The sequence below is a fragment of the Eubalaena glacialis genome, chromosome 9 (genome assembly GCF_028564815.1).
Source record: "Eubalaena glacialis isolate mEubGla1 chromosome 9, mEubGla1.1.hap2.+ XY, whole genome shotgun sequence".
NCBI classification, from domain to species: domain Eukaryota; kingdom Metazoa; phylum Chordata; class Mammalia; order Artiodactyla; family Balaenidae; genus Eubalaena; species Eubalaena glacialis.
Genome location: NC_083724.1, coordinates 1,881,368 through 1,908,889, shown reverse-complemented (window position 1 = coordinate 1,908,889; position 27,522 = coordinate 1,881,368). Strand labels below are relative to the sequence as shown.

General features: G+C 65.4%; 2 protein-coding genes across 4 annotated transcripts; one reads left to right on the top strand and one right to left on the bottom strand.

Annotated features, from left to right (window-relative positions):
• The first annotated feature begins 3,960 nt into the window (after positions 1-3,960).
• Positions 3,961-12,029, top strand: EGFL7 (EGF like domain multiple 7). Of its 3 annotated transcripts, none has more exons than XM_061199599.1 (9): positions 3,961-4,050; positions 7,882-8,003; positions 8,252-8,368; positions 9,297-9,412; positions 9,627-9,719; positions 9,853-10,017; positions 10,662-10,726; positions 11,297-11,459; positions 11,666-12,029. In XM_061199599.1, the coding sequence occupies exons 2-9, from the start codon at positions 7,924-7,926 to the stop codon at positions 11,686-11,688; spliced, it is 822 nt and encodes a 273-aa protein (XP_061055582.1). In that variant the 5' UTR covers positions 3,961-4,050; positions 7,882-7,923; the 3' UTR covers positions 11,689-12,029. The 3 variants fall into 3 exon arrangements, with proteins under 3 accessions (XP_061055582.1, XP_061055581.1, XP_061055583.1); XM_061199598.1 differs by having other exon boundaries at positions 9,624-9,719; XM_061199600.1 differs by lacking the exon at positions 8,252-8,368 and having other exon boundaries at positions 9,624-9,719.
• Positions 12,030-12,486: 457 nt separating this feature from the next.
• AGPAT2 (1-acylglycerol-3-phosphate O-acyltransferase 2) lies at positions 12,487-25,462 on the bottom strand. Its single transcript, XM_061200873.1, has 6 exons — positions 25,195-25,462; positions 16,730-16,863; positions 16,135-16,310; positions 15,781-15,876; positions 14,004-14,076; positions 12,487-13,202 (listed from the first exon to the last, which is right to left on the bottom strand). Exons 1-6 carry the CDS (start codon positions 25,374-25,376, stop codon positions 13,027-13,029), a joined length of 837 nt encoding a protein of 278 aa, XP_061056856.1. The 5' UTR covers positions 25,377-25,462; the 3' UTR covers positions 12,487-13,026.
• Between the last annotated feature and the right edge of the window lie 2,060 nt (positions 25,463-27,522).

The window sequence follows — 27,522 nt, the reverse complement described above, 5'->3', positions numbered from 1 at the left end:
GATGTCTGCTGTTTCTTCCACCCAGGGGCACAGAGCAGATCCCTGGGCCTAGGGTTAGGGTTAGGCTTAGGGTTAAGGGTTAGGGATAGGGTTAGGGTTAGGGTTAGGGTTAGGGTTAGGGATAGGGTTAGGGTTAGGGTTAGGGATAGGGTTAGGGTTAGGGTTAGGGTTAAGGGTTAGGGTTAAGGGTTAGGGATAGGGTTAGGGTTAAGGTTAGGGATAGGGTTAGGGTTAGGGTTAGGGATAGGGTTAGGGTTAGGGTTAGGGATAGGGTTAGGGTTAGGGTTAGGGTTAGGGTTAGGGTTAGGGTTAGGGTTAGGGTTAGGGTTAGGGATAGGGTTAGGGTTAGGGTTAGGGTTAAGGGTTAGGGTTAGGGTTAGGGTTAGGGTTAGGGTTAGGGTTAGGGATAGGGATAGGGTTAGGGTTAGGGTTAGGGTTAAGGGTTAGGGTTAGGGTTAGGGTTAGGGTTAGGGTTAGGGATAGGGTTAAGGGTTAGGGATAGGGTTAGGGTTAGGGTTAGGGTTAGGGATAGGGTTAGGGTTAGGGTTAGGGATAGGGTTAGGGTTAGGGTTAGGGATAGGGTTAGGGTTAGGGTTAGGGTTAGGGTTAGGGATAGGGTTAGGGTTAGGGTTAGGGATAGGGTTAGGGTTAGAGTCTAGGTGATGTGGGCAGAGGGTCACCTCCTTGGTGGGAGCAAAGCCCAACCTGGCCCCTACACTCTCGAAAGTACACTCAGCGGACATACTCAGTGCATGGTTAGGGAACCCTAACCCTTCTGGACAGATGTGCCCTCGGGTGGGAGAGCCAGGGGGGCGAGAATGGGCCACATGGTTTGGAGGGGAAGAGATGGGGGGATGCGCACCCCCCAGACTTCCTCCCGCTCAAACCAACAACCCTTGACAGCCCGGAGCCTCCTCAGCAGTCACTACCACCTCACTGGCTGGCAGCTCTCTTGACCCCATGGGACAGATGGGGAAACTGAGGCCCGGAGAAGAGAAGGCCCTGGGCTGACCCCAGCCTCATGCCTGCAAGAGACCCTCCCATGGGGGTGGGGAAGGGAGCAGTCCCTGCTGACCACTGAGACCCGCCAGAAAGGTGGGCAGACTTCCCTCCTGCTCTTGGCGGCATTCGGGGGGCGGTGCGGGTTGGAATTTCCCAAGCTGCTCCGGCCTCCCTCTTGGCCCGGACATCCAGTTGGGTGGGGCTGGAGGGAGGTAGGGCTGAGCAGAGATGCTCAAGGCCAGAGAGTCGGAGCGGGTCCCACCTGTGGGTGGGTGAGTGCTGACCCCAGAGCAGGGCTTGGACCAGAGGACAATGGGGTTTGGGGGGCGCTGCTCACTCAGAGCCCTCAGCCAGGTGTGTCCTCAGTAGCTGCCCTGTTCCTTTGGGCACCCAGCCAACCAGCATCGCAGCAGCAGGTGCTCGGCCCGCGGGTCCCCAGCACCGCCTCAATGAGGAAATTGAGGGTCCGAGCTGGGGGCTGGACCACCTGGAGGATCTGAAGGAGCGCCCCCTTTGGCCACCTAGAGGCTCCTGCCTCCCTCCCGCAATGCCCCCCTCAGCCTCTGGGAGCCAAGGGAGGAGGGGGGCCTGGGAACACGCTTTGCCCTCCTCCGATGAGGACCCTGGAAGTAGGACTGGGGGCTTTCGCCCCTGCTCGCACACGCCCAGGAGTAGGGGGCCCACCGCCCCACTCCTAGAGAAGGCCTGAGCCTCTGAGCTGACGTCTGCCCCTCTCCGTCACCCCCACCATGGCCACTCTAGGCCCCAGGGACTCACAGAGCAGGCTGTCCTCAGACCACCCAGCCTCCGGCCCCATCCCCAGCTCTCTTCTGGCCGCTCCCACCCCCGGGCCCTGGCACACACACCCGAGGGTGCCGGTGCACGCCCTGGGGGTCACAGGAAGAACGGGCCCCTCTGTGGAGCCGCACTAATGTGGTCCCACCAGCTTGGTGGACCCACGGCCCTGGGAGGGCCCTGTGTGCCAGCCACGTCCTCTGTCACACACTGGGCCCAGCTGGGTCCCAGGGTCACCAGCCAGGCTGCAGCTGGGCCCAAGCACGGTCTCTGGCTGCTTCAGGATTAGACTCCGAAGTCCCCGGGGACAGCTCCCCCACCCCTGCCCCAGCCGCTGGGCCCGGCCCCTCCCTCGGCGGCCCCCCACCGCCCCTCGGCCTCCTGTTTGTTCACTGACAGATCCCCGTTATCAGCGGACAGCACACACAGGAAGTCCGGCTGGGAAGGGCCCATCCCAATCCCGATTTACACGGGGACGGAGCATAAAAAGCCGCCCTTCCTCGCTCCGGGAGGAGCCTCCCTGCCCCGAGTCCACCGTCCCCATGGCCGAGACGGAGGCTCCAGCCGACAGGACAGGCAGGCGGCCTCGGGAGTTGCCTCAAGGCGGCCGGCGAGGGGTAGGGCCCAACCCTGGCCTGAGGGGGCAGCAGTGGTGGTCATGGCCGAGCCCGGCCCGGGGCGGCACCAGGTACGGCAGGGGCGGCCTTGGAGGGCAGGGAACGGGAAGAACAGGACAAGCGCCCCTCTGCGGGCCCTGTGGACCGCGGGCCCCTGCGGGCTGAGCTCTGAGGGTCTGCACTCCGCTAGCTGGGGCCACCGCATCACCCCCCACTGGTGCCATCCTCACCTTGGCCAAGGGCACCCGCTGGGGGTGGCACAGTCTGGATGCCAGTCTGGCCTGCCCGACCCTGAAGCTTACGCTGGGCGGCCCAGCCGCTGCTGTGACCCCTGGACGGAGAAGCCAGTGCAGCGGCCTCCCTGCCCCTCGCACGCCCTCCCGAGCCCACTCTGCTTTCCCGGGGAAGCCCCCGGGTTGGCAGTAAGGCCACCTCAGCTGGCCCCTCTTCTCTGTGACCTGCGTGTCCCGAGGGCATCATCCCCCAAGGGTGGGGGAGCACCCTGAGGGTGTCGGGGAGGGGCGCCGGTGGGGGGTGGGAACCCCAAAGCCAAATCTAGAGCCAGGAGGAGCCATGCAAGTGGGGGGCACTGAGCACAGCCCCAGGAGGAGCCCCCGTCTTCTGCTGCGCTGGCTGGGGGGCGGGCAGAGGGACAGCTTGGGGTGGCGCAGTGTGGGCGCTCTCTTGGTTCCCCTTGCACCCTAGGGGAGCCCCCCACCCAGAGCAGCCCAGGTCCCCGAGCAGGGGGGCCCTTCCTGGCCCTGGACAGTCTTGTTGTCACGTCCACCCCAGCAGTCTGTGTGACAAACACCCGCTTTCCAGATGAGAAAGCAGGTGCTAATGGTCCGCCCAGCTTAGCCGCGGAGCAAGGACCAGCCACCCAGCTCGCCAGGCTGCCCCTTCTCCTCAGGCCTGAGAGCTTCGGGGACTGGATGGGGGCAGGGAACAGGGCAGGGCAGCTCTCCCTCCAGTACCCCTGGGCCTGGCCCTTAACTCTTTACTGCCTGGGGCTGCCTGCTTGGGTTGGGGGGAGAAGAGACACCGCCACGCCAGGGACCCCCCCCCCCGCTTCACAGTCACAGGCATCCCAGCCCCAGCCACCCCAGCCACCCTCAGGTCATCTTCCAGGGGTTTCCAGGGGCTTCCAGGGGCCCCTAGTCCAGGAAGGGGCTCCTGTCCAGCCTCCTGTGTCCCCTCCTTTCCTTTACCTCCTGTGCACCAAAGTAGGCCTGATCCGGATGCCCCCCGAGCTGAAGGCCCCCCTCCCCATGAACCTGCAGGATGCCCACCCAGCACCCCAGGCTTTGCAGAGCTTTCCATCCCGGGTCTCAGGACCCCCGGGCAACAGACACACCGAGGCTGAGGGTGTGGGCAGGCCTGAGAGGCCCGTTCGGCTCTGGCCCTCAGAAGGGTGGGGGTCTGTAGGCCAAGTGCAGGCCGAGCTCCCACAGCCGCATGGAGGCCGGCCCCGTCCCGCTCCCCAGCCCCTGGATGTCACGGCGACCAAGGCTGTGCGCTAACGCACACTGTGTCTCTGATCGGCAGACCCCGGCACAGCGGAGGAGTGGGCGGCCCCCACCACTCAGAGGAGCAGCTGCCACCAGCGTCCGGGGCATGAGGGAGACTCCTTCTCCAGGTGAGTGCCACAGGTGGTGCTCTGGGCAGCAGCAGGGGGCCTGGCTGGGCCTGGGCACGTTTTACACGCGTGCACGCACACACGCACGTAGGCGAACAGGGCCTGGGCTCCAGTTCCAGGGCAGAAACTGCCAAGAGGTGCAGGCCCAGGGTGTCATGCACACTAATGGCTGTAACAACGCTGGTGCAGAAATGACGGAGCTCCCCAGGGGAGGAGGTGGTGGGGCACGGGGCACCTGGTTCCAGCTGTGCCGGCTGCTGTCTCTCAGTGGGCACTGCTGGCCACTCCACCACATGGGGCTGCTTTAGCCCATGTTGCAAATGTGGAGAGGGAGCCTGGAGACGAGAGGAGAGGTGACTGGCCCAGGAGCCCCCAGTGCGGGACTCCCTGGAGGCCTGAGGCGCACTCAGGGGTGGTCCCAACTGTCCTGAACAAAGGGGGCACCAGGTGGGAGCATGGCAGGTCCCCTAACCTGGCACACTGGCTGGGAGGGAGGCTTGGTGTCACACCTAGGACCCAGCTGGGCTCTGCCGAGCCCCGCCGCCACCTGTGTGATCTCTGGAAGTACCGGCTATGAGCCTGGGGACCACTGACGTCCACCCCACGTGTGGCTGCAGGGCAGCGGTCAGCTTTAGCCAGCCCCTGGTGCCTAGGGAGCTGGCCACCCGGTTGCTATGGCCATCCCCGGGAGTCGGTGCTCAGCCTGGGGGAGTCGAGAGCGGCCAGCGCGGGCTCCCCATGCGGCCTCCGGGCACCTGGCTGCCGGCTCAGCCCTGCGTCCCCGGGAGCCGGCTGGGAGGGGCGGCAGCGCTCGGAGGCGGGTAGTGCGTCAGGAGACCCGGTTCCAGCTGACTCACTGCTCGGCCCCGGGGGCGCCGTCCGCCGCGGGGCCTCAGTTTCCCAACCTGCGCAATGGGGGTGGGCGGGGGTTCGAAGCCCACAAAGGGTGAGGGCGGGCCGGGAGCGGGCCGGGAGGGGCGGGGCCGGGGTTGGCGGGCGGGCGGGGCCGGGGCCCCTCTGCGCGGTGGCGACAGCGGCGCGTGCGCGCCCCGGATCGGGCGGTGAGTGCGGAGGGAGCGGGGCGCCTGGCTGGGGGCGCGGGGACGGCCGCGGGCGGGGGCGTGTTCGCCGTTCGGGCTGGGGGCGGGGGCCTCGCCGCGCGCGGAGCTGGGGGGCGACGCAGGGCGACCGCGGGGAGCCCAAAGGTGAGCGGGCCGGGAGCGCCGGGCTCTGCTGCGCGGGCACCCGACCCCCAGCCCGGCCCCGGATCTCGCGGCTGGGTCCGGAGAATGGGCCCAGCGGCCTTGGGAAAGGGCGCCCCCTGCTGGTGACAGGTGACCCGGGCCGGGCCGCGCGGGGGGCCCGGGCGGGGACCCGGACGGGGGAGGGGGGGCGCCGCAGCCCCTCATCCCCCTATCCGGGCCCTGCGGCTGCCCCAGGGCCTGACTCAGAGCCTCGCGGGCCCCGGACCCCGCAGCCCAGGCCAGCCGTACCCTGCGGTGGCGGAGGCGGGGGAGGTGTCACTCCACCCTCGCTCCCACTCCCCACGGAGCCGGCCGTGCAGGGGGAAGGGGAGACATGGGGTGGGCGGTGGAGAGGGCGCACCCCCAGGGAATCAGTCTTGTAATCTCACTCCACCTCTCCGCATCCACCCCCGCCCGTCCTAACGTCCAAAACACCCCTCACGGTGGAAGGGGGGAACCCAGGGCTATCGCCCTGCGGTGGAGTCAGGCCCCTCCCTCTGCCGACTGTCTCCCCGGGTGGGGGCAGCGAGGCGGCAGCCCGGGTCAGGTGGGAAGGAAGGTGGTGGCAGGGCTCGTGCAGACACTCAGAGGGGATGGGACATTATTGCTTATCATTCTGGAGGCACCACAGACCACCCTGCCCTGGCTCCCCCGCCCCAGCAGGGCTGTAACACCAAAGGGAAATGAGATTCTGCCAGCCCAGCACAGGCTGGTCAGCGCCATCGGCTTCCTCTGGCTTGGGGGAAAAGCGTGACTTTCAAAAATCAACTCTCTTCTTTTAAAAAGCACGATTTCCTTTCTAACCAGCTTCCGATAGGTAGGGGAGGTGCTTGGGGTGGGTGTTTGTGGAGGACAGTTACATTTGCATGAGATGCACCGCCCTCCAGGTGCCCGGTGTGGGAGAGCTCAGGGTCTGCGGAACCCCGGAGGCCACTGCCCAGCCCTGCCAGCCCCCCGGTGCACCTCTGCCTTCCTGGGGCCCACTCCGCAGGGCCACCTGTCCCCACCGTTTCAATTCTTGCCTGGGCCACCACCAGGCCCTCTGCCTAACAGTGTGCCCCCCGCAGAGTTCATCTTCCGAGCCAGCTCTGACTGGCAGGACATGTCCCTGCCCAGAAACAGCTAAGAAGCACCCCCCCCCGCCCCAAAACTAAGTCCAACACCTCAGCTGCCCGCTGCAGCCTCTGCCTGCTCCGCCACCCAGCCCTCCCCTCTCAGACCCGTGACAGAGAACAGGAGGTGCAGGAAAGCCCTCGTGCAGCTGCCTTCCTGCCCAGCCCAGGGCCACGTGGTGCCGTGGGAAGAGCATGGACCGAACACCCAGCTGAATCCCCGCATGGACCAGGCGTGGCATCGCCTCCCTCTGCGTCAGCCTGGGCGGGCATCTAGGGCTCAGTAATGCTCATGGTGGTTTATGGGACTGACCATAAACCAGAGGAGCCAGAGGAGGGGCCTCCAAGACCCTAGTGGTGTCTTTGAGGAAACTGAGTCCCAGAGTCCCAGAGAGGGAGGTGACTGTACCCAGCCTCTGCTCCCCGCCCCCACCATACACACCAGTTCATCTCCTTCCTGTGCCCTTTCCTTCGCGGGGTGGGGGGGGGGGTGCCCTGCAGGGCCGGGCTCAGCCCACCTAGGGGAAACCTCGGATGGGGCGCCCGGAGCATGGGAGCAGAGAGCTCCCAGCTCCCCAGACCCTTGGCTGTGCACACGGATAGCAGCCCCGCCCCCGTCCCCTCGGCTTGTTGCAGACCATCAGTTCCCGGCTGGGGCTTCCCGGGAATCCCTCTCTGGGCCTCCCCGGCTCCCATCCACAGCCAGGGCAGGGACGGTGACCGGCTCCACTGGCGTGTGGGGTGGCTGCTCCAGTCCCCCCACCATCTGGGTGCCCAGTAGGGCCACTGTCTTGGGAGCCCTGGAGGCTGTCTGCACTACCGGTTTAGTCCCGGCAGGGGAGTGACCCCCCTCTTAAGTGCAGACCCCAGCCCCACCCTGAGGAGGACCATGGTGGCCCCTGCCCGCTGGGCACCTGCACCCCAGTGGACCCCCAAGCCACCACGGCTGGCTCCCCGTCTGGCACGTGAGGTCACTGAAGGCCCCAAGGGCCAAGCCAGCTGGGATGGGTTCCCACCCTGCCACTAACACCCCAATTGCAGACTGAGGTGGGGAGTACAAGCCCTGCCCTGTGGGAAGGGCACCAAACCCAGCCAGGGGACGGAGACGTGGTCCAGATGCCCGCCCTGGGCCCCCACTTTCCCCAGTGAACTTGACCAAGCCCAGCGCTGTCCAGGTGTCCCTCTCCCCAGGCGAGGGCTTCAGCGTCTGTTCCCAGACCCCGGATGTCGTGGCCCTTCTGTGGTCCCTGGGCGGGCTGCATATGGCTGGTGAGGGGCCGGCCTCCTTGTCCAGGTGGGATGGGGGTGGGGAGAGCTGGCACCGCCCGTGGAGGCTCTGCCGCGGCGGTGAGAGGTCCCAACAAAGTGGACGAGCTGGGCAGGTGTCACGGAGCCAAGAGGCCAGTCTCCACGAGGGGCACGGGCTCGAGGCGGGATCTGCAGAGGGACTTACAGGGTTGTGCCGTGTGCTCCAGGCCATCCTGAGGAGAAGGCCGTTCCATCCGGAAACACAGGCCATGTGGGGCTCCCAGGAGCTGCTTCTGCTCTGGTTCCTGGTGCTGGCGGCGGGTGGCACCGAGCACGTCTACCGGCCTGGGTGAGCCGGGGCTCGGGCCTCTGGGTGCTCGGGAAGTGGGGGTGTGCGGCCGGGAGCCCTCGGCCCCTCCCCAGGGCAGCCCCAATGTTTGAGGAGCCGTGGCTTCCCTGTGGCTCCTGCTGACCGTCCTTCCCATGGTGACACTGGGAAATCCCTTCCCCACTTTCCGGCTCCCTTGGGTTCTGGGGCTGGGAGGGTCACAGCCCTGGGAGCCCCCCACTGACTTTCTGGCCCCCATCACCCCATAGCCGCAGGGTGTGTGTCATCGGGGCTCCCGGGGGCCCCGTGTCCGAGTCCTTTGTGCAGCGTGTGTACCAGCCCTTCCTCACCACCTGCGATGGGTACCGAGCCTGCAGCACCTACCGGTGAGCGCCGCCTGCCGCCGCAGGGCCCCATCTGCCACGCGCAAGCCCTGGGGCCGGGAGGGCAGTGCGCCCCAGAAGGGAAACCGAGGCCCAGAGCAGTGAAAGGACTCGCCGAGGCCACGTCTGAGCGGGTGGCGGAGACTGACACCTGTTGTAACCTGGGCAGTCCCGACTCAGGAAGTTACCGCCGTGACCTCAAGTATCAGCTACTACAAGGGCATCTGGCGCATCCGCTCCCCACCCTCATTTTAGAGGGGTCCCCCACCCTGTCTGCTCCCCTCCACTTTGGGGGCACTCCCACCCCCACCCAACATCGCTGGCTACAATCTCTTACCCGCTTGGCTCCCTGAAACCTTCCTCGTCCTGGCCCTGCCCTTGGGGCTCCAGAGGGCACCCCTCTCCCCATGGCAGCCCCCGACAGTTACAGATGGAGATCCTACCGCCCCCAACACCTAAGATGTCCCAGTCTGTGCCAGTGTGAGGGGCGTGCATCTCTGGTTCTCTGCTGTGGGAATGTGGCTTTAAAAGATTTTATTTTCTGTGAGGTTCTTGAAGACCTCCCTGGTGGGGGATGGGAGATGGTGTGGCAAGCCCCTTCCCCTCAGGGCCTAGATCCCCGCCCCTAGAATAGGAGGCTGTCCCCCGGGGTGCCACCTCTACTCCACGCCAGGCTCAGCCAGGCTTCCTTCCAAGCCTCGGGGTCCTGCTCAACACGGCAGGTTGGGCCGGGGAGGTGGCTTGTGCCGTGACCCTGAGGTGCCATCCCTGGGGGAGAGGACCTCTGGCGGCACACCTGGGTGACCTTGTCCACGCTGGGGGAGACGGCTCATGTGGTTCTGGAGGGCATGGGGACGGAGCCAGCCTGGAAGGCAAGCGGATGGGGAAACCCTGGCTGGGCCCCTCTGAGCTGCCCCCACCCATCCCGCAGGACCCTCTACAGGACTGCCTACCGCCGCAGCCCTGGGCCGGCCCCCGCCCGGCCTCGCTATGCCTGCTGCCCCGGCTGGAAGAGGACCAGCGGGCTGCCCGGGTCCTGTGGAGCAGGTGAGGGCCCCTAGCGCCTGCGGTCAGTTAAAGTAGAACCCAGCGAGGGAGCGGTCCACCCCGCTCTCCAGACCCGGGGCCAAGCACCAGCTGCTTGTCTCTCAAAACCTGAGTGAGCATCTCCGGCACGGCACCCCTTCCCTGGCTGCCACCCCTGCGGGGCCCTGGGGACCCTCCTGAGTTGGTGACAGGCCTCCCCACCCACCCACAGCAGTATGCCAGCCACCGTGCCAGAACGGAGGGAGCTGTGTCCAGCCCGGCCGCTGTCACTGCCCTGCAGGATGGCGGGGCGACACCTGCCAGACAGGTGAGGCTGGTTCCGCCCTCCCAGAGGGGGAGGGGCCTCCGGGCACCTCCTGTGTGTCCTGGGTAGCCCACCGATGGGTGGGTCTCGAGGGGGCTCAGGGTGGGCCCCCCTGCCTGACAACCCTTTCCCGCAGACGTGGATGAGTGCAGGGCTGGAGGGGGCGGCTGTCCCCAGCGCTGTGTCAATACCGCGGGCAGTTACTGGTGTCAGTGCCGGGAGGGGCACAGCCCATCTGTGGACGGGGCACTCTGCCTGCCCGAGAGAGGGGCCCCCAGGGTGGCCCCGAACCCCGCGACAGGTAAACTCCCCGCTTGCCCCCCTTGCTGATGCGCCTGGAGGGTGGGCAGGGAGGGCCCGGGGTGGTGGGGGTGACGGGCGCACTGGAGGGTGGATGGGTGGTGGCTTCCCACGGGGACCGCGGGGAGGGCCTCAACTCAGCCCGGAGTGGAAGAAGGCGCCCACGCCGGGGTCCCGTTCGTGTCCCTGCCCGGGCAGCCTGGAGACACAGCACCTCCCTCCGCTGGTGACGGGACATTATTACTTTTGGTACGCGCTGTGACACTTCAAACTCGTACCGTGAGTAATAATGCGCCGTTGGCAGCCCGGCACCGAGAGCGAGAGCGCGGCACGGACCTCAGCCCGGACCACCTCAGCCCGGACCCTCTCAGCATGACGGGGACCCCAGCACCGAGGGGCGGGCGGGGTGAGGCTGCGTCTGCCCAGAGCCACCTCCCGGACCTGGAGGATGGCCTTGGTGGATGGCCAGGACCCAAGGTCGGGGGAAGACTCGCCACGACAGCTGGGGCGGGAACCTGGTGCCCAGGGCTGCGCCCCACACCTGGAGCAGAGGCTGGAGGCCCCGCGTCGGGAGGCGAGGCCAGCCGCGGTGGGGTGCAGGGTGGGGAGCCCGGCGCCCCTGACTCGGCACCTGGCTCTCCCCAGGAGCGGACAGTGAGGTGAAGGCGGAAGTGCAGAGGCTTCAGTCCAGGGTGGACGTGCTGGAGCAGGTGAGGGCTGCGCTGGGGCCCGGGGGCCTCGGCCTGGGGGCGAGGTTCAGTGGGGGAGCCCTGGGCGGGAGGCTTCCCGGCTGCTGACAGCCTAGGGTGCCCTTGGCCTGGGCGCCGTGCTGGGCAGGGGCAGCGGCCGGTGTCTGGGATGCCAGGACAGGAGGGGGCGGGGCCACAGAGAGGGAGGACTCGGCCCAGCCCACCCCCGCCTTTGTCCCTGCAGGGACAGAGTGCCCCTGCGGCCTTTCCGCAGGGTCCTTGGCCCGAGACCCCTCAGCAGCCCCTGTCCACCCCTCCTAGCTCCTCCAACCAGGGGTCCCAGGCCTCAGGGACCATTGGCCAGGCTGGCCTGTGTGACGTCCGTCTGTGCCGCCCCCTGCCCCGGTCTCCTGGCGCAGAAGCTCCCTCTGGTGGACGTCCAGGGCCCTGCAGCTAGAACTGAGTCTGGGGGTTGGCGGTGCCCTTGCTGGCCACCCTATTGTCCTTAAATCCTTGTGGAACAGAGAGGGCAAGGGGCTGGCCCAGGGTCACACAGGCCCTTCCCCACCGGGCCCTCTGCCTGCCCCGTAGAAGCTGCAGCTCGTGCTGACCCCGCTTCACAGCCTGGCCTCGCGGGCCCTGGAGCACGGGCTCCCGGACCCGGGCAGCCTCCTGGCCCACTCTCTCCAGCAGCTGGACCGCATTGACTCTCTGAGCGAGCAGATCTCCTTCCTGGAGGAGCAGCTGGGTTCCTGTGAGTGCCGTGGTCCCTGTGACCTCCCCACCCACAGAGTCCCCCTCTGGTAGCCTAGGACCCCCGAGGCTGGAGCCGGCTCCTGCCCAGAGAGGCCAGAGGGTGCAGGGAGGGGCAGCCACAGGCCGAGTGGGCAGATCTGGCTGGGCCGGAGGGTGGTGGGGAACGGAGACTGCTGACCCCAGCCCTGCCCCTTCCACCCATAGGTTCTTGCAAGAAGGAGGTGTGACAGTCCGACCCAGGCCCCCGCTCTGGCTACCAAGAGCCCGAGGACACCGGCCCCACCCCGCCCTGCCCTGGGCCCTGCCCCGCCACCTCTCCGACCAGGAAGGCCCCCCTGCCCCACGTGGGGAGGCGGGAGTGCGGGCCCTCCTGTGCGAATCCAGCCCCAGCCCAGCCAGCACTCTGGCCTTGTGAGCAGAGCCCGGCCAGACCCCTGCGCCCCCGGCCGGCTCTGCGGGCCTGGTGGGCCCACGGCTGAGGAAGGTACGAGGGCTTCCTGCCCAGGGCCTGGCGCCTGTGCTGCTCACCAGGCAGCCCTGATCATTGTCAGAATAAAATGAGACTTGAGCCGCTGTGTCCGTGGATGGATTGCGGGAACATTCTGAACCTGACGGGCTTCCCCCTGGCCAACCACCACGTGCTGGGAGGGAGGAGGCTGCCAGCGTGCCCCCTGGGCCCTCCTAGGCAGGGTCGTGGTGCCCCCTCTCCAAAAGGGGCTGGAGCAGGTGGTTTCGTGAAGGTGACGCTGGCCACAGGGACAGCCCCCGCCTCCCCGCCCCCCCCCCAAGCTGGCCCCACCCCTAGCCAGCAGCCAAAGAGCAAATCTTCAGCCTCCTTCCCAAGTGCCTGCCTGACCCCTGGGCATGCCTGCCACCCCCAGTGGAAGAAAGTATTACAGGATGACCGTGGGCCCAGGCCCTGGGAGGGGGCACCACCAAGGGTGGAGGATGGCGCTCCCACACTCCTCCCGGGGAGGACGAGGCGAGGGCAGCCCTGCCCGCCCTGAGTGACCACAACTCACCAGGTACTTCCAAGAGTTCGTTTATAAAAAACAATGACGAGCGCAGTACCAATTCAGCAGACTTGCTCCCCAAGGCCGGTGGGAGCCACAGACCCTGCTTTCTGGCCCCCCTGAGGCCCAGGTGGCATGAGACCAGGCGTCCTGGCCCCCCAGAGCCCCGCCTCTCCCTGAGAGCCTGATGCAGGCCGTGGCTGGGACCCCGGATCCAGCCTCTGCGCCCCCCAAGCCCGGGCAGGAGGGTGGGGGCCGGGCAGATTGGCCCCGGCCCATCAACCCATCGGGGCCCAGGCCCACTCCCACACCGGACCCCGGAGGCACAAGGGTGGGTGAGGCCCTGCCCTCAGAGCTTGGGGGGGCTCCAGGTGACTCTCCTTTGCAGGGACATCAGGGGCCTGGACCCGAGGCCAGTGACAGGAAGGGGTCCCTTGCTTCCAGGGCCCGAGGAAAGCTGGGGGAGCCGCAGGAGGGGACACAGTGATATTTGGTGGGCAGGGGTCCCTCTGTCCATCGTCTAGCCAGGTCCTGCCCTGCCCCGGGCCTTGGCTACTGGGATGCCTGGGCATCGGGCCCTGCGGAGGCCCCATTCTCCTGGGGGAGCTGGGATATGTGGAAGAAGGTGGTCCTCATGGCCTGCTGGCAGGTGTCCAAGAGCTCGGGGACGTCGGCGATAGTGAGGCCAGTGGTGGGGATGGCGTCCAGCACCTCCACCTTGACGGTTCCTGGTGGGGTGGGGGGGGCGTCAGCAGCCTGAGGGGCTCTCCGGGGGGGCCCTTCCTCTCCTCGGCTGCCCGCCAGCCTCCCCCGCAGAGCCTCCCGAGGGGCCGGGCCAGGCTCTTCCCCGGACACCCTGGTCCCCGGGTGGTTGGCTTTTAATTGAGAATAACCGACACAGTCATACACACGAGTCCCAAGTATGTTCTCAGTGGGTGTGGGCAAGTGTGTGCTCCCCCATGAGGACCACCCAGGGTCCAGACGTTTCCTCCCCCAGAAGGTACGCACCCTCCCTTCCACTCCCACCCTCCACAGTGGTTCAGGCGGCCTCGGGGTCTCAGGTGTGGGCGGAGGCAGCTTCTAGCTTGGACCCCACTTCCCACCTGGGCACCAAGTGCCCTTGTGCAGGGTCTGGAGGGAAGGGCGGAGGGAGGTCCCAAGCTCCATGGCCAGGGGGCATGGGGGTGTCCGGGAGACTGCTGCCCCTGAGAGTTAGGCCTGGATGCGCTGGCTCAGGAGCCCACCCTGGCACAGGAAGGGGCCACCTCAAGGCCCCCGAGCCGTGTGCACGGCCCGGGCCCGTGTGTGTGAACTTGGGCACCCAGCCCACCTTCTGGGCACCTCGGTCTCCCCACAGCCCAAGGCTGTGACTCTAGACCCTTCCCTCCCTCCCTTCTTCCTTCCCCAAGCGGTCACTGAGTAGCAGGGGTCTGTAGTGACCACCCAGAAACGGGAACTGTTCTCTTAGGGACGCGGATGTCACAGTGACTGAGAACAGGCGGGCCGGCGGGGGCACAGGTTGGGGGTACCTGGGGTGAAGAGCTTCGTCTTGTAGTTGTAGAAGGAGGAGAAGCTGGAGTAAACCACGGGGATGATGGGCACCTGGGGACGGCAGACGTGGCAGCCTGAGGATGGACCGGAGCCCTCCCCCAGCCCAGCCTGATCCCCAAGGATGAGCTCTGGGAAGAGGCCTGCCTGGCCGCCAGCCTGCCCCCACCTTGGGGCTGGTCCCAGGAGTCCCTGTGGCCACATCCTGCCCCAGGGTGCTTCCACACACTGACCCCTGGGCCTCCACGCCCTGGGTGACCCAGAGTCCATAAACTCATCCTGCACATCATCATTCAAGCATTCCCTTCTCCAGGAAGACTTCCTGGGTTGGCACGTATCCATCTGATGCACATCTGCATTCCCCACGGGGTCCTAAGATTACCCAGGGCCCTGTCCGGTTTAGCCAGAGGAGGTAACTGAGGTCTTTCTGCCCACCCCTCCCTTCCCAACCTCTCCCCCATCCCAGGGAAGATGGGGGCAGCTCCAGCCAGGGGAGGGGGCAGGGTATTCCTGGAAGACACCAGCATCAAGTCCAATGGTGACTCCAATGTTGATGCCAATGTCGGAAATGGCACCTGGGGGTAATCATCAACCCGGGGCGGGGGAGAGGGGTGACAGCAAACGATGTCCGGTCTCCTGGCTGACACTCGCTGCCCCCGGCCCCCCAAAGCTCCTTCGGTATCTCCTCTCTCCTCTTCCACGACCCCTTCTCCACCGGCGAAGGGAAGTGACCTCAGTCCCAGGCCTGTGGTGGGGGTGTCCTCCCCCTCTTGCTTGGGCAGGGCTGGGGTCAGAGCCCAGGCTCACGCCCCCATCCCCACACGCCCACCGCCGGCTCGGGGCCCCTCCACCCCACGCTCCAGCTCCCACACCCGCCTGGCGCTGGCTGGGAGCTTCTGGAAGGAGGGCTCGCCCGTCCTTGCTCAGGGCCACCAGGGGGTGCTAGAGGCCACCTGTCACAGGTGAAGGACAGGCGAAAAGCAAACCCCTGCCCAGCTGCCCCCCTGACTCCGATCAGGCAGGATGAAAGCCCCCTCCCCTGACCCCAGACGATGGCTGCCTTCCCCTACACAAGTCCCCCAGCACAGGACCGGGGTGAGACAGGGCACCCCTCACCTACCAGGAGACCCCACCCCATGGATGGATGTGCCCCAGCCTCTCCTGCCATCACCCCAGACCCCAGGACACCTCTAGGACAAACTGCATCCCTAGAAGTCAAGGACCAGAAAAACATCAAGCCCCGTGGAGGGCTCCCAGCTCACCTATCCTGGCCCATCGCCAGCTCCGGCCCGACCCTGCCTCACGCCGCAGGCCCCGCTCCCCCTGAGCCACTGCCCACTCCCCCGCCCAGCTAGGGGTGCTGGGGGCCTGAGCCTGGCACAGCCTTCCCGAGACAGCTCAGCCAGCAGGTCTCCTGCCTCCGCCTTGATGCCAACCCCAGCCTCCCTCCGCAGGTCCCTCGCCTGGCCAGCTAGAAAGCGGGGTGCTGGAGCTCCAGGCACAGGTACGGTGGTGGCGGGCATCATTCTAGCTGGCGCTGGGCCTGATCAGGTGCCAGCCTTAACGCTCAGAGCGGGTAAAGTGGCCCTGCCCTCCTTAGCTGGTCAGGGACAGGTGCTGGGGGGCGGGGAGGCCCCGCCGCCTGCCCAGCGGGAGGTGGTCCGTGAGCGCCAGTGGCCTCGGCCTGGCCAGGAAGTCACCTTCAGCCTTAAGCCAACCTGGACGCGCTTCCCATCCCTGGCTGCGGCCCTGACGTACCTGGGCCTGGATGGCCAGGTGGAAGGCACCTTTCTTGAAAGGCAGCAGATCCCCATTGTCATTCCGCGTGCCCTCGGGGTAGATCCACACTTTGAGCTGTTGGAGAGACAGGAGGTGGGTCGGGCGGCTGCCCCTGGGGGGCCCCCCACCCCCAAGGAGCCCCACTGCTCAGCGGAGACCACCACCGCTACCACCACCGACAGCCGAGGCGCCGCGCCGGCTTTTCTGTACGCGGTTTACAGACACGCACCGATGATGCGTTTTCTTCTGCCAGAGGGAGTCACACTCGCGGGCTGTCCTGACAGCACAAGAGCGTTCACACCGCCAAGCAGGCCCCGAGCCCCAGGCGCTCACCTTCTCCCTGACCATGCACTTGCCCACGTCAGAGATCACGGTCATGGCCATCCTGGAGCGCTGCCGGTCGATGAAGAGAACGCCGCCCAGGTACATGATGAGGCCCACGGGCCCCAGGAAGAGCAGCTGGCGCTTGGCAATCTGCACGCAGCGATCAGGGAGGACCTCCATGAGGCCTGAGCCCAGGTCGGGGGCGGGGGAGACAGAGACAGAGCCCAGCCTCAGAGCCTCCCCGAGGAGGAGCGAGCTGGCCCTCGGCCTCGGCCGCCAAGAGGCCTGGGCCAAGTCACGCCTTCCCACTGGCTACCTGGGCATCACCTGGCCTCTGAGCCTCAGTTTCCCCTGCAGAGGGAAGGTGCTGAAGCAGGGCTCCCGTGCCCGGTGCCAGGCACAGGCAGCCTTGTCTCCTGTTACCAGCTGGAGGCCTGTGTCGGGAGGGGGGCACAGGTCCCCGGTCTGCATCTGCCCCCCTCACCTGCCAGCTCTTCCGGGCCCAGCCTCCACCAACTGAAGCAGCATCCCCCCTCCTCCCCCTCCCCACCCAGGCAACTGGGAAGGGCCGGCCCTCCCGCCAAACCCTCCGCAGCCGGCCTACCCATCATGTCCAGGATGCTCTGGTGGTTGGAAATGATGACACAGGGGCGGTCCTCCTCCAGCTTCTGGCGGCCCTTTACCTCAAAGCGCAGGCCGTATAAGTACTTGAAGTACCGGATGAACCAACTGATGATGCTGAGGGGGAGACGGGCCGTGAGCAGAGGCCACCGCCCACCTTGTAACTCAGGCTCCGCCTGCAGACCTGGGCAGGGTCATCCCGGTGCAGGACCAGAGACAGACACAGCACGGGGACCCCCCGCCCGCCCTGGCAGGCTGGCCGCTGACCCTGAGCTCGCCTTCCCCTCGGAGAACCTTCAGGTCCTGTCCCTCAACCCCTCAACGGGATGGCGAATGCCTCCCTGCCCCCCTGCTACCCCAGCCGGCGAGGGTAAGGTCACACAGGAGCAAGGCCTTGGGGGCCCGGACGCCCGGCAGTGGGGAGGGCGCCTCCTTCCACGTCTGCGTTCCCAGGCCTGCACCTGCCACCCAGCCCTCACCCCACACCCCTGCTCGTCACCACAAGCGGGGGGGGGCCCAGCTGGACGGGGCTGAAGGCCGAGAGCCCCCGGCGCCGGGCTGGCTCCGTTCTCAGACGTGTCAGCGACCGAAGGACCCGACACGGAGAGGCCCCTGCAGAGGAGGCTGGGCCCCCACCCACGGGAAGTGACCGTCCTCTCAAGGCAGAGCCACACCGGGAAGAAAGCATGGGTACCAAGCGGAGACCTTGTCGAGGAGCTGAAGGCTGCTTCCAGTCTCCACCGCTGGGGAGATTGGCCCGGCCAGGCTTTCACTCCTCCCCTGCATCCTACAGAGCAGCGCCCCAGCCCCTTTCACAGACACACCCAAGGTCACATGAGGATGGCAGTGGAGCCAGGATGTGTGTGGGCCCCGCTCCCAGCAGGAGGCTGCCCTGGGCACTCGTGACCTTGAGGAGCCTGGCCCAGCAGCACTCGACAGGCAGGCACGACCAGGCATGTCCCTGGGAACGGTGTCTGCAGGTGGCTGGCCGGCAGGGAGAAGGGTGGCCCTGGCCCCCTGCTCTGTGGGAACACTGCACACACTTGGCAAGGGACAGGTGCCCATGAGGGGTCAGCCTGCTCGGGGTGACGGAGCCCGAGGCTTGAGGTCACTCCTCTGCAACTCAGGCAGGTCCCCTGGGTCCTTGCCATCCGTGGGTGGCAGGGGGCTGAGGGTGGGCCCCAGTGACCCAAGCGTTCCTGACCCAGAACTGTTCCGCTTCTCCCAGAAGATTTGTGCACGCACGCACACACACACAGCAGGGTCATTTGATTTCCCCACAGTCCTGACCGGAAGGGAGGGATTTCCCACTTTATCCAGAAGGGCCTGGGCTCAGAGCTGGCCCTCAATAGAGCAGAGACTCAGAGCTGGGCCCCTGACCCAAAGCCACACTCAGGTCTTTAAAACTGTGGTAAAATACACACAACATAAAATTTACCATCTTAACTCGTTTTAAGTTCAGTGGCATTAAGTGTACTCACATTGTTGTGCAACCGTCCCCCCGATCTGGGACTCTTTCATCTTCCCAGACTGACACTCTGTCCCCATTAAACACTCACTCCCCCCCCCCTTCCCCAGCCCCGGGCCCCACTGTCCACTTTCTGTCTCTATGGATCTGTGTCCTCTAGGCCCTCACATGAGTGGACCCTGTCGGATTTGCCTCTTTGTGTCTAAAAGGCAGACTCGTATCCAGCTCACAAAGCCTAACTCCCCACGTTACCGCGTGGTGCAGATGGGGAAACTGAGGCTCCAGGAAGCAGCTGACCCTGGGCTGCTCTCACAATCAGACCGGCCAGCCTTCCCCGCGTCTGGAAGCCAGGCCTTCTTCCTTAGCTTTGTAAGCCTCAGCCAGCTCGAGCCAGACCTTCCCGTTTGTCCCCATCCGGCTCAGGGGTTGCCAGGCTGGACACTCTCGGGAGAGCTGACTGGAGGTCTCAGCTGGGGAGCCTCGGGCATCTCAGCTGCACAACACAGCTTCTCGGGTCATCTTGAGGGTTGAAGGGCACAGGGAGAGGGCCTGTGTGTCCAATAAACACGGGGAAAACGCAATGTCACTGGCAGTCAAAGAAATGCAGACTGAAACAAGAAACCCGGTCTTCATCCTTCAGATTGGCAGATGAAAGCCTGAGAACAGGAGGTGTTGGCCTGGTGTTAGGAAATGGCCCAAGGGCTGCTGGCAGAAGTCGGAGGCCACAGAGGTTTCTGGAGGGCAGGTTAGCAGCACCTGGCAAAAGCCCTTAACAAACCTAGTCCCTGTGAGCTGCAATCCTCTTCCGGCAATGGATCCTAAAGCAGTTGTGAGGCAGGCATAGGCACGGTCTGAATTAGGAAAATCTGAAAACACCTCAACGTCCCCCGTGGGGAGAGGTAAAATAAACGGGGCTGCGGCAGAGGAAAATAGCAAAGATCTGTATTTATTTGCTGCCAGGGCTGTTCCCTTGACTTCCAATAACTACATATCGTTTGCATTTCCCTCCCAGGCCACATCTGGAAAGGACAGTGTTTCTCTCTGGTAGTGGCATCTGCTGGCTCCATTTTTCTTCTTTTTTAAAAATTGGGGTGAAATACACGTAAAGTTTATCATTTTAAACCATTTGTAAGTGTCCGGTTCAGTGGCACAGGTACATTCACATTGTTAGGCAGCCATCCCCAACCATCCGTCTCCAGAACCTCTCTGTATTTTCTTTTTGTGTCGAATTTAAGGGATCAGTTGTATATGGGTAGGTTTTTTATTTTGTTTTGTTTGAACTACGAAAGATGCTGTGTATAAGACTCAGCTGAGCGGGGGCCCTCTGCAGCTGCTCTGCTGCTTGTTTCCCGCCTTCCCACTCCGGCTGGCAGCCCAGGCCAAGGCAGAGCCCCCGCACCAAAGGCTCCAGGACGGACAGACAGGCCCAGGGCTGCCCCACATGCTGCAGGAGACAGAGGCGCCCACGGCAACTCTCCACACATCTACAAATAATTGCTCTCAGACTAACTAAAAGATACAGCCGCCGGGTGAGTACAGGAAGCTGGGAAAGAAAGGCGCATCTCGGGAGTGGAAAGAGGCAACGGATGTTCCTCAAGGGGAGGGGACCGGTCACTCCCAGCAGGCGGCGTGCACGTGGGTGCCCACTTTTCCTTCTCCTAATGTCCCATATTTTCAAGGTTTTCTGTAAAAGTGGTGGGAAAGTATCTATTATCATTTTAATAGTGCTTCCTTGAAGAAGGAAGCAGACCGAGCTTTGCAGAGGCCCCTCCAGTGCCCAGGCAGGGAGAGCCGGTCTGTCCTGGCCTGGAGCGCAGCACGCTCCTAACCACGGGGACAGACACCCCACAGCCACGCCCGGCATCTCCCGAACGCTACATGCCACGCCTGCGCCTAGAACAGACGTGAGCTGTCCTGTTTCGGTCAGACAATAACCCCACAAGGTCGTACACTCATTACACCCAGGTGAGGAAGTCAAGGCTCAGCAGAGCTAAGTGACTTGCCCAAAGTCACACAGCAGGGAGGCCGGGATGGGCCGGAGCCCACCTTGAAACCTGACTTTTGAAAAGTGTGTGAAAAATGTCAAGCAGAGGGCCTGCTGGAGGTGGGGTGACGGCTCCAGGGTTGCCAGGTGGAGTCTCGAGCTCCTTTTGAGGCCTCCCCCTCCTCCCCTGGGGGGCTCTATGGCCCCCACCCCACCCCCAGCAGGGCTGCAAGTGGCTCTGTCATCCTCTCCCAGCAGGAAGCTCAAAGCAGCCACCCTCCCCAGGCTGCCCTGCCTGCCCAGCCCAGGCCTCATCCTGAGCGCTGACACCCCTGTGCCCCAACACCCACCTGACCCCAGCACCCCGCCCCTCGGCCGCAGGAGTCCTGAGCTGCTCCCTCCTCTCCCCTACCGGGGAGCAGGGCAGGAGTCACGGGTGCACGCCAGGGATGTGCCCGTCCCACACCCTCCAGCCCTGAACCCCACGTCCTGCCTCCCCTGGGGGTGGAGCTAAGGTTGCCTGAAGCCCAGGTGGCCCAGGGCTGGGTTGAGTGCATGGCACAAGGTTTCAGAAGCACTGCTCACAGCTGCCAGGTAGGTGATTGGTGCCAGCTTTCCACAGCAAAGCATGTGGCCCCCAGGACAGGTTCCTTCCAAGTGCCCTTAAGCAGAGGGGATTTCCTCGCCCTTCCTGGGTCTTTCTCAGAAGCCCTCCACTTAACCCTGACCGGGGCCGCCAGCCTAGAAGTGAGCATCATAAACGCTGCAGATTTTGGGGGGCCTAAGGCCAACCTCCTGTGCTCGCCCGAGGACACCTGGGTCCGGCCCAAGCTCAGGGTCAGACAGACCCTGACTCCCTCTCACCAGCTGTGACCTTGGGCAATGGACTTGACCTCCCTAAACTTCCGTTTCCCCTCGTGAAATGGGAAGGGTGTGGAGGGATTGAGCGAGACGAGGCTGGAACGCCCGAGGGAGCCCTCCGCAAACGTTGGCGATGACACAGAAGAATCCAAAGTAAATGAAAGCAAGAGGATCCTCCCCCGGCCGGCACCTGCTCCAGGCGGCTGGGAAGCAGTTCAAGGTCAGGTCTGAGCTACCTGCTGACCTCTGCCCTCAGCCCCTGGACTCGGACTAGGTGGCTCTGGGGAGACCTGGCAGCTGTTTCGGCCGAGAGGCGCCAGACCTCAGCCAGACCCCACGGGCTTTGCCCCGGAAAGGGAGGGGTTTGATGGGGTTTGTTCAGGGCAGCCCTGCCAGGAGGGCAGCACACAGAGCCATTGATCTGCTCAGGGGACAGGAGGTCCTGGGAGGGCCACCTGGCAGAGCAGCAGTGTTTTCCAAGTGTCATGTGAGCTGGAGCACAGAGGGGGCCTGGAGGTGGGGGCTCCAGCCTGTTCAGGTGCCCAGAGGTGTTAAGAGGGGCGCGGGGGTGGGGTGAACGCCAGGGGCCTGGAGGGAGGCGGGGCCGCGAGCAGAGTGTCCAGGGCTCTCGGGAGCTCTGCTTCCTGGGCCCGCAGCAGTACACCCAGAGGGGAGGCTCTGCCCCTCACTATCCCACCGCAAGCAAAGCCAGGGCAGACCTTCCTGCGAGACCAGGGCCCCAGGCTGGCCCCCAGGTGCTGCGGCTCCCCGACAGCGCTGTGTCTGCATCCACGCATCCCCCCAGGGCCACGCAGTGGCTGGCAGTGCTGGGTTCAAACCCTGACCGGCATCGACAAGCCACCCGCCCCTGGCTGCAGTGATGCCCGTCCTTGATGTTTCGGGCAGGGGCAGGGGGCTCCATCTGCCCTGCCCCCACCCCACCCCGCAGCCTAGCTATGCCCCCCAGGTCCCGGCCACTAGGATGGACGCAGAAGTGGGCAGTTCAGTCCCCAGAGGTCCTGCCGTAACAGTGGCATGCTGGACGCCGAGAATGGGGGGGGCGACAGGCCAGAGGAGCCGGCAGCTTTCTGTGGCCCCAGGCTGCCCGCCCTGGTCGCCTGTGATGCATGAAAAAGTAAACTCTCCGGGTTAAGCCGCTGTTGTTAGGTTTCCTGATCCTGCAGGGAACCCAATTCTAACACACACCGCTTCCCTGGGCCTCGCTCTCTTCTCTGTCGAATGGGTGTAATAAGGGCATGTGCCCCTGGGACGAGGAAACAGGACCTGCTACTCCAGCCTCACCCTGAATGCGGGACCCTGCCACTCTGGGAGGGGTCTCTGGCCTCAGCCCACAGCCTGGTCAGAACACGGTCTGCCTCTGCTTCTCAGTTCCCAGCACCGCCCTGCACACTCAGAGCTCGCAACTAAATGGCAAAGGCCTCCTTGGGTGCTCACCCAGAGCCCCATCATGGGGAGGGGCGGCTGCTCACGGGGAACACGGGAAAGGGAGGGGGGTGGGCGGAGTGGGGCTGCCCCTCCTGGAACTCAGGGATTCCCCCGAGCCTGGTCTCCAGCCCCAAAGCAGCCATGGCGCTGCCCCCAGCCCCTAATGCTGTGAGAGACAGAGGAAAAATGAAAAGCGTGCACTTTGGAGTCACTCTCAGTGGGTCTGCAGCCCGGGGCCCCCATGTCCTAGCTCTGGGATCCCGCCAGCCATCTCCCCACTCCCCGCCTTGGAGGCCTGAGTTTCAAGCTGCTTCTCTGCAGACTCATCTGTAAAATGGAACACGTAATAATCCCTGTCTCCAAGCTTGAGGCATCCGCGGCGCATGGTGCGTGCTCAGGAGATGGAAGCAGAGGCTGGTGTCGAGGATGGTGGGCAGAGTCCTTCTGGAAGTTAAGGTGGGACCGGAGCGGGGAGCCAGCCAGGCACCCACGGTGCTCAGTGGTCCCAGCTCAGGAGGGGCCTGAAGCCTGTCCACACAGCACCCCAACCTCCACTTCCGTCCTCCTGGGCCCTGTCCCTGGACCGGCTACCTAGAGGTACAGGGCACCTCCTCATCCTCTGCATTTCTCAGTCCCCCACAGATGCACGCCTTGGGGAACTCGTGTTCACAAGGCACCCTGTCTCTACCCCCTCTCTTGGCCATCACTGGGGAGCCTTGGGGGTCATCACTGTGACCCACCCCGTGGGACCTGGGGGTGCAGGGGAAGGAGGCTGTGGGCTCCCGGACCCCCAGGCCCGCCCCTCTCTGGGGAGGACACAGCACCTCTGTTATGTCCTGGACTGGTCCCTCTGCAGAACCTGAGTCGGGGGCTGCCCTGGGGAGGGAAGGGCAGCAGGAAGCTCCCTCCATCGGGGCCTCCAGGGTCCTGAAGAGGATGCCCCAGTTGGCCAGAATCTTGGGGGAGGCTGGGGGCCAAGCCCGGCTCTGGGCTGAGGGGAGCGGGCCAGCAGAGGCTGGAGGGCCGGGCTGGGCAGGGTGGGGCCGGAGCGCCAAGTGCTGGTCAGGCTGGCCTGCCAATCCAGCCACTGCGTCACAAAGGGCAGCTGGTGACTTCTGATCTGACGCCAGGAAGCAGCTTTGAAGCCCAGGCCTGGAAGAGCGAGTTGGGCCTTTGAAAGACAAGGAAGCGCCTGTGAAGAGGCCACCTGATAATACGGAGCCAGGGAGGGGGAGGGTCACCTCCAGGAACGCCTGTCACCTGCTGAAAACCTGCTCCAGCCTTGCTTCCCACCCGAACCCAGGACAGCACCCCTCCAAGGAGCCCACCGGCCCTTGCTACCTGAAGCCACCCCCTCCCCCTGCCCCTCCAGGACGGTGCCCAGCAGGTGCTGAATGGAGACTCTGGCTGTGAGCCCACTGCCTGCAGGGGATCCTCAATCTCAGGTCAGGCCCTCAGAGATATATTTCTGGAAACAGGCCCTCCCCACCCCAGAGGGTTGGCTGCTTGAGAAGACAGCTGGAAGGGCAACAAGTGGGCCGCCCCTGGGATCTGGGCTCCCTGGGACGCTGGCCTGGGCCATTTTGGGGGGGTACTAGAGACCCATGGCCCACCCACCAGGCTCCCCCGCTCTTACTCCACACTCCCACTCCTGGTGCCACAGGAGCCACAAACCCCTGAAAACAGGGCCCGGAGGACCCACTGAGTGTGGGCCAGTCCCGGCAGGATCAGCCCGCCCAGATGAACAAGGACAGGGACGGCAGAAAGCCAGGAACCCTCACCCACTGCCCTGTAAGCACGTGGGTGGCGAGGGCCTCGGGGACCACAGTATGCCCACACCAGGCCACAGCCAAGGGCCATCATTGCAAAAGCCGGTGAGGAACGCCAGCAACAGCCTCTCCCAATCGGAAACTGGGGGAAAGGGCAAGGAGCCCCCTCTCAGGCCACCGTGCCCCCGCCCAGCCTCTGACCCAGAGAGGCCCCCCGACTCTTCTGCTCAGCCCAGCCTGACCCCTCACCCCAGCAACTCCAAGTTCCCCAGCTCTGGAGGGCGTCCCAGCCGCCACCCGTTCTTCCCGCCCAGAAGCCGGACCCCAAGGACTCCCCGCCCACCCTCCCCCACGGAGCCACCACACCTTCCTAAGCGGAAGGAAAGGGAAGGGGAACCGGCCTGGTGCGCGAGCACCGGTGCGCTCATCGCCCGCGGCAGGTGGGCGCGAGGGGGTGGCGGAGAGAAGACGAGGAACGCCCCAGGCCCCGAGCGGAGGCGGGTCCGGGCGGGGCGGGGCACGGCGGGCGGCCCACCCTCCCCGCGGGGAAGCAGGACCGAGCCTCTGCCCGCTTGGCCCGGCCGCGTTCCTCTCGGGGCCGCCCGCACCCCGCACTCCCTGCGCGGCGCCGAGGGCGAGACCTGTTTAAACCCCTCCGTGCCTGCCCCTGGCCGGGGCCCCGGGGCAAGGGCGCGGGGACACTGTGACGCCGGCTCCGGGGACCCCGGCCCACCCTCGGCCGCCTCCCCAGCCGCGCTCTCCGACCCGCTCTCCCCTCGGCCGCTCCGAGAGCCCGGGAGAGGCGCGGGCAGGGCAGGAAGGAGGGAAAGGACACGGGAAAGTTAGGGAAGCGGAAGCGGGCGGCGGCGCGGCGCTGCCCCCGCCTCGGTGTCTCTCCCCACCCCGCCCGGCCCCCTTGCCTCATGTTCTCCACCGTCCGGCCGCCGTGGCGCAGCAGGCAGACGACCACGGCCACCGCGGAGACCGTGAAGCAAAGCACGCAGTACAGGCCGATCTTGGCGTAGAACTTGGCGGAGCGGCTCAGCTGCAGCAGCAGCAGCGCCAGCAGCAGCGCCGCGGTCAGCCACGGCCAGAGCTCCATGGCCGCGCCCCGAGCCCCGACGGCGCGGGCCTCCGGCTCCCTGCCCGGGCTCCGGCCGCGTGCTGGCGGCGGCGGCCCCTCCCCCTCGCCCTGACCCGCCCGCGCCCCTTATTGCGAGGGCGGCGCGGGGGGGGGGCGAGGGGGCGGGGCGGCCGGGGTGGCGAGCGGAGCTCGAGCGAGGAAGAGGCTAGGTGCGCCCCGCCCGCGACGTCCACACCCGCCGCTCGGTCACCGGCCCGGCGCCGCTCCCGCCCCGCCCCGCCCCGCCCCACCCCGCGAAACTGCCCGTGCCCTGACGCCAGGCCTCCGGCCTCTGGCCCTGCGCCCCTCCCCAGTCCCCGCATCCCCGCAGCGAGTCGCCTGGGCCGTGGCACCCCGCAGGTCCCCACCGCCGGGCCGCCTTCCCCCCACTCGCGAGCACCGCCCCCGAGCCCTAGACCGCGGCTCCAAAGGCGGCCGAGGACGCGGCTGCCCTTGCCAGCCCGGTTGCCACACAAAGGGCCCTTGAACCGCGCCCGGTGACCGACGGGTAGCCTGCCGCTTCGGGTCCGCTCCAGCAATTGAGGGGAGACCCAGCCTTGTGCGGCCCAGTGGGCGCAAGGACTGAGGGGAGGGGGCTCTGAGTAGGCATGAGGCGTGTTTCTGGGCGGGGCTGGGAGCAACGGCTTTGGGTGCCAGGGCCCGCGTGTTACCTCCAGCGCTCCCGGTGCCAGGCCAGGGCCGGTATCAGGCGACTGTTCACCACATCAGCGGATGGGCCTGCGCTGGCCTTGGGGAGGAGCAGGGACCCTGCCCGGTGCTCCAGGTCACCCCCTGTGGGCGCAGCCAACAGGCCTCAGAGCAGATCGAGGCTGTAAAACCAAGTTTCCTTTCTGCGCAAGTGCCCTCCACCTGTGGCCTGGGTCCCGGGTTTGCTGCAATTCACCAATGGCCGCACGTGTGGAGCCCCAGGGGCCTTAAGAATGCTATTATTGGCCTCTTCCCTTTTTCAGATGCTGAGGTGATCTGTTACTGAAATACTTCACTGAAGTCTCCCCCCTCCCCAAACTGCTATTTTGGCTGACAAGTACAAAAGCTTCCATCATGGAGTGAATGGGGGTCTCAGGCCCAAAGGGAGGAGTGGTTTCCCTGCTGTGGGTGGAGTAGCCCATTCACAGGTGTTCTTAGCTTTTCACAAAAGTGGAGCGTCATTTCCTCTGCATTACACCTGTGGGCGATTTACAGTGAAACCTATGAGAGCATCTCTAGTTCAATCTTGCTCCAAATCCGTCTGGCCATCATTCTGCATCAGATAGAACAGCTTGTCTCTTTTTCCACTCTTGGAACAGGATACTGCTGCCCCCTCTAGAGGAGGCCTGAGAGCCCCCCGGGGAGGGGGTGCTCCTCCTCCCCCGGGGAGGGGGTGCTGTGCCAGGGCTGGCTGCAGGATTTGGGGCTCCCTAGACAGACCACAGCGAGACTCCAGAAAAGGCTCGTGGTTCAGGAGGGTGCACGACAGCCAGCAGTGCTGCAAGCAGCTGGGCATTGGGGCAGGAGGCCGGGTCCCAGGAGGGCTTCTCGGAGGGGGTGTAGAAATACACTGAGCTGGAGGCCCCAGAGGGTCCTTACAGAGGAGCGGAATCCCACGCTCACAAGCACCACGGGCAGACAGAGCTGCTTTACCCAAGGGCTCCTTCTGGTCCTTTAGCTCCCAGCCCACCACCCTTGCCAAGGCAGCCCCACCCACCGCTCACATCCCTTCCCGGGCTTCACTCTTCCGAGCGCTTCCCATGACTCAGTTACGCGTTCGTGGGTTTTCGTGTTCGTGGCCGTTCTCCCCCACCTCCCAGGGCTGCTCCACTGAGCCGTGCCTGCTCTGGCGTCTGACACCCAAGAGAATAATGCCTGACACACAGTAGGTGCTCCACAAATACTCCCTAGAGCAAACGCCTCCCCATTTTACAGAGGTGACGGGGAGAAGCCGGCCCCCGTCCCCGTATCCCACACCCACTGCCCCGGGAAGGCCGCTAGCGCCTGGTGCGCTGCCCTGTCTTCCTGCTCCCAGGGGCGGTGGTTCTGGACGCCGCTGTTTTGTCCTCAGACAAACAGAGAGGCTGTTGCTCAATGTTGCCTTCTTTCCCAGTTCCTTCCTCCTCTGGGGAAGTGT

Excerpts from the sequence above, each read along its gene's own strand:
- EGFL7 (XM_061199598.1), top strand. The coding sequence starts at position 7,924 with ATGTGGGGCTCCCAGGAGCTGCTTCTGCTCTGGTTCCTGGTGCTGGCG. Across the intron at positions 9,720-9,852 it reads GGGCGACACCTGCCAGACAG|ACGTGGATGAGTGCAGGGCT; the intron begins GTGAGGCTGGTT and ends CCTTTCCCGCAG. Across the intron at positions 11,460-11,665 it reads GGAGGAGCAGCTGGGTTCCT|GTTCTTGCAAGAAGGAGGTG; the intron begins GTGAGTGCCGTG and ends TTCCACCCATAG.
- AGPAT2 (XM_061200873.1), bottom strand. The coding sequence starts at position 25,376 with ATGGAGCTCTGGCCGTGGCTGACCGCGGCGCTGCTGCTGGCGCTGCTG. Across the intron at positions 16,311-16,729 it reads GAGCATCCTGGACATGATGG|GCCTCATGGAGGTCCTCCCT; the intron begins GTAGGCCGGCTG and ends ACCTGGGCTCAG. Across the intron at positions 13,203-14,003 it reads GACGAAGCTCTTCACCCCAG|GAACCGTCAAGGTGGAGGTG; the intron begins GTACCCCCAACC and ends CCACCCCACCAG.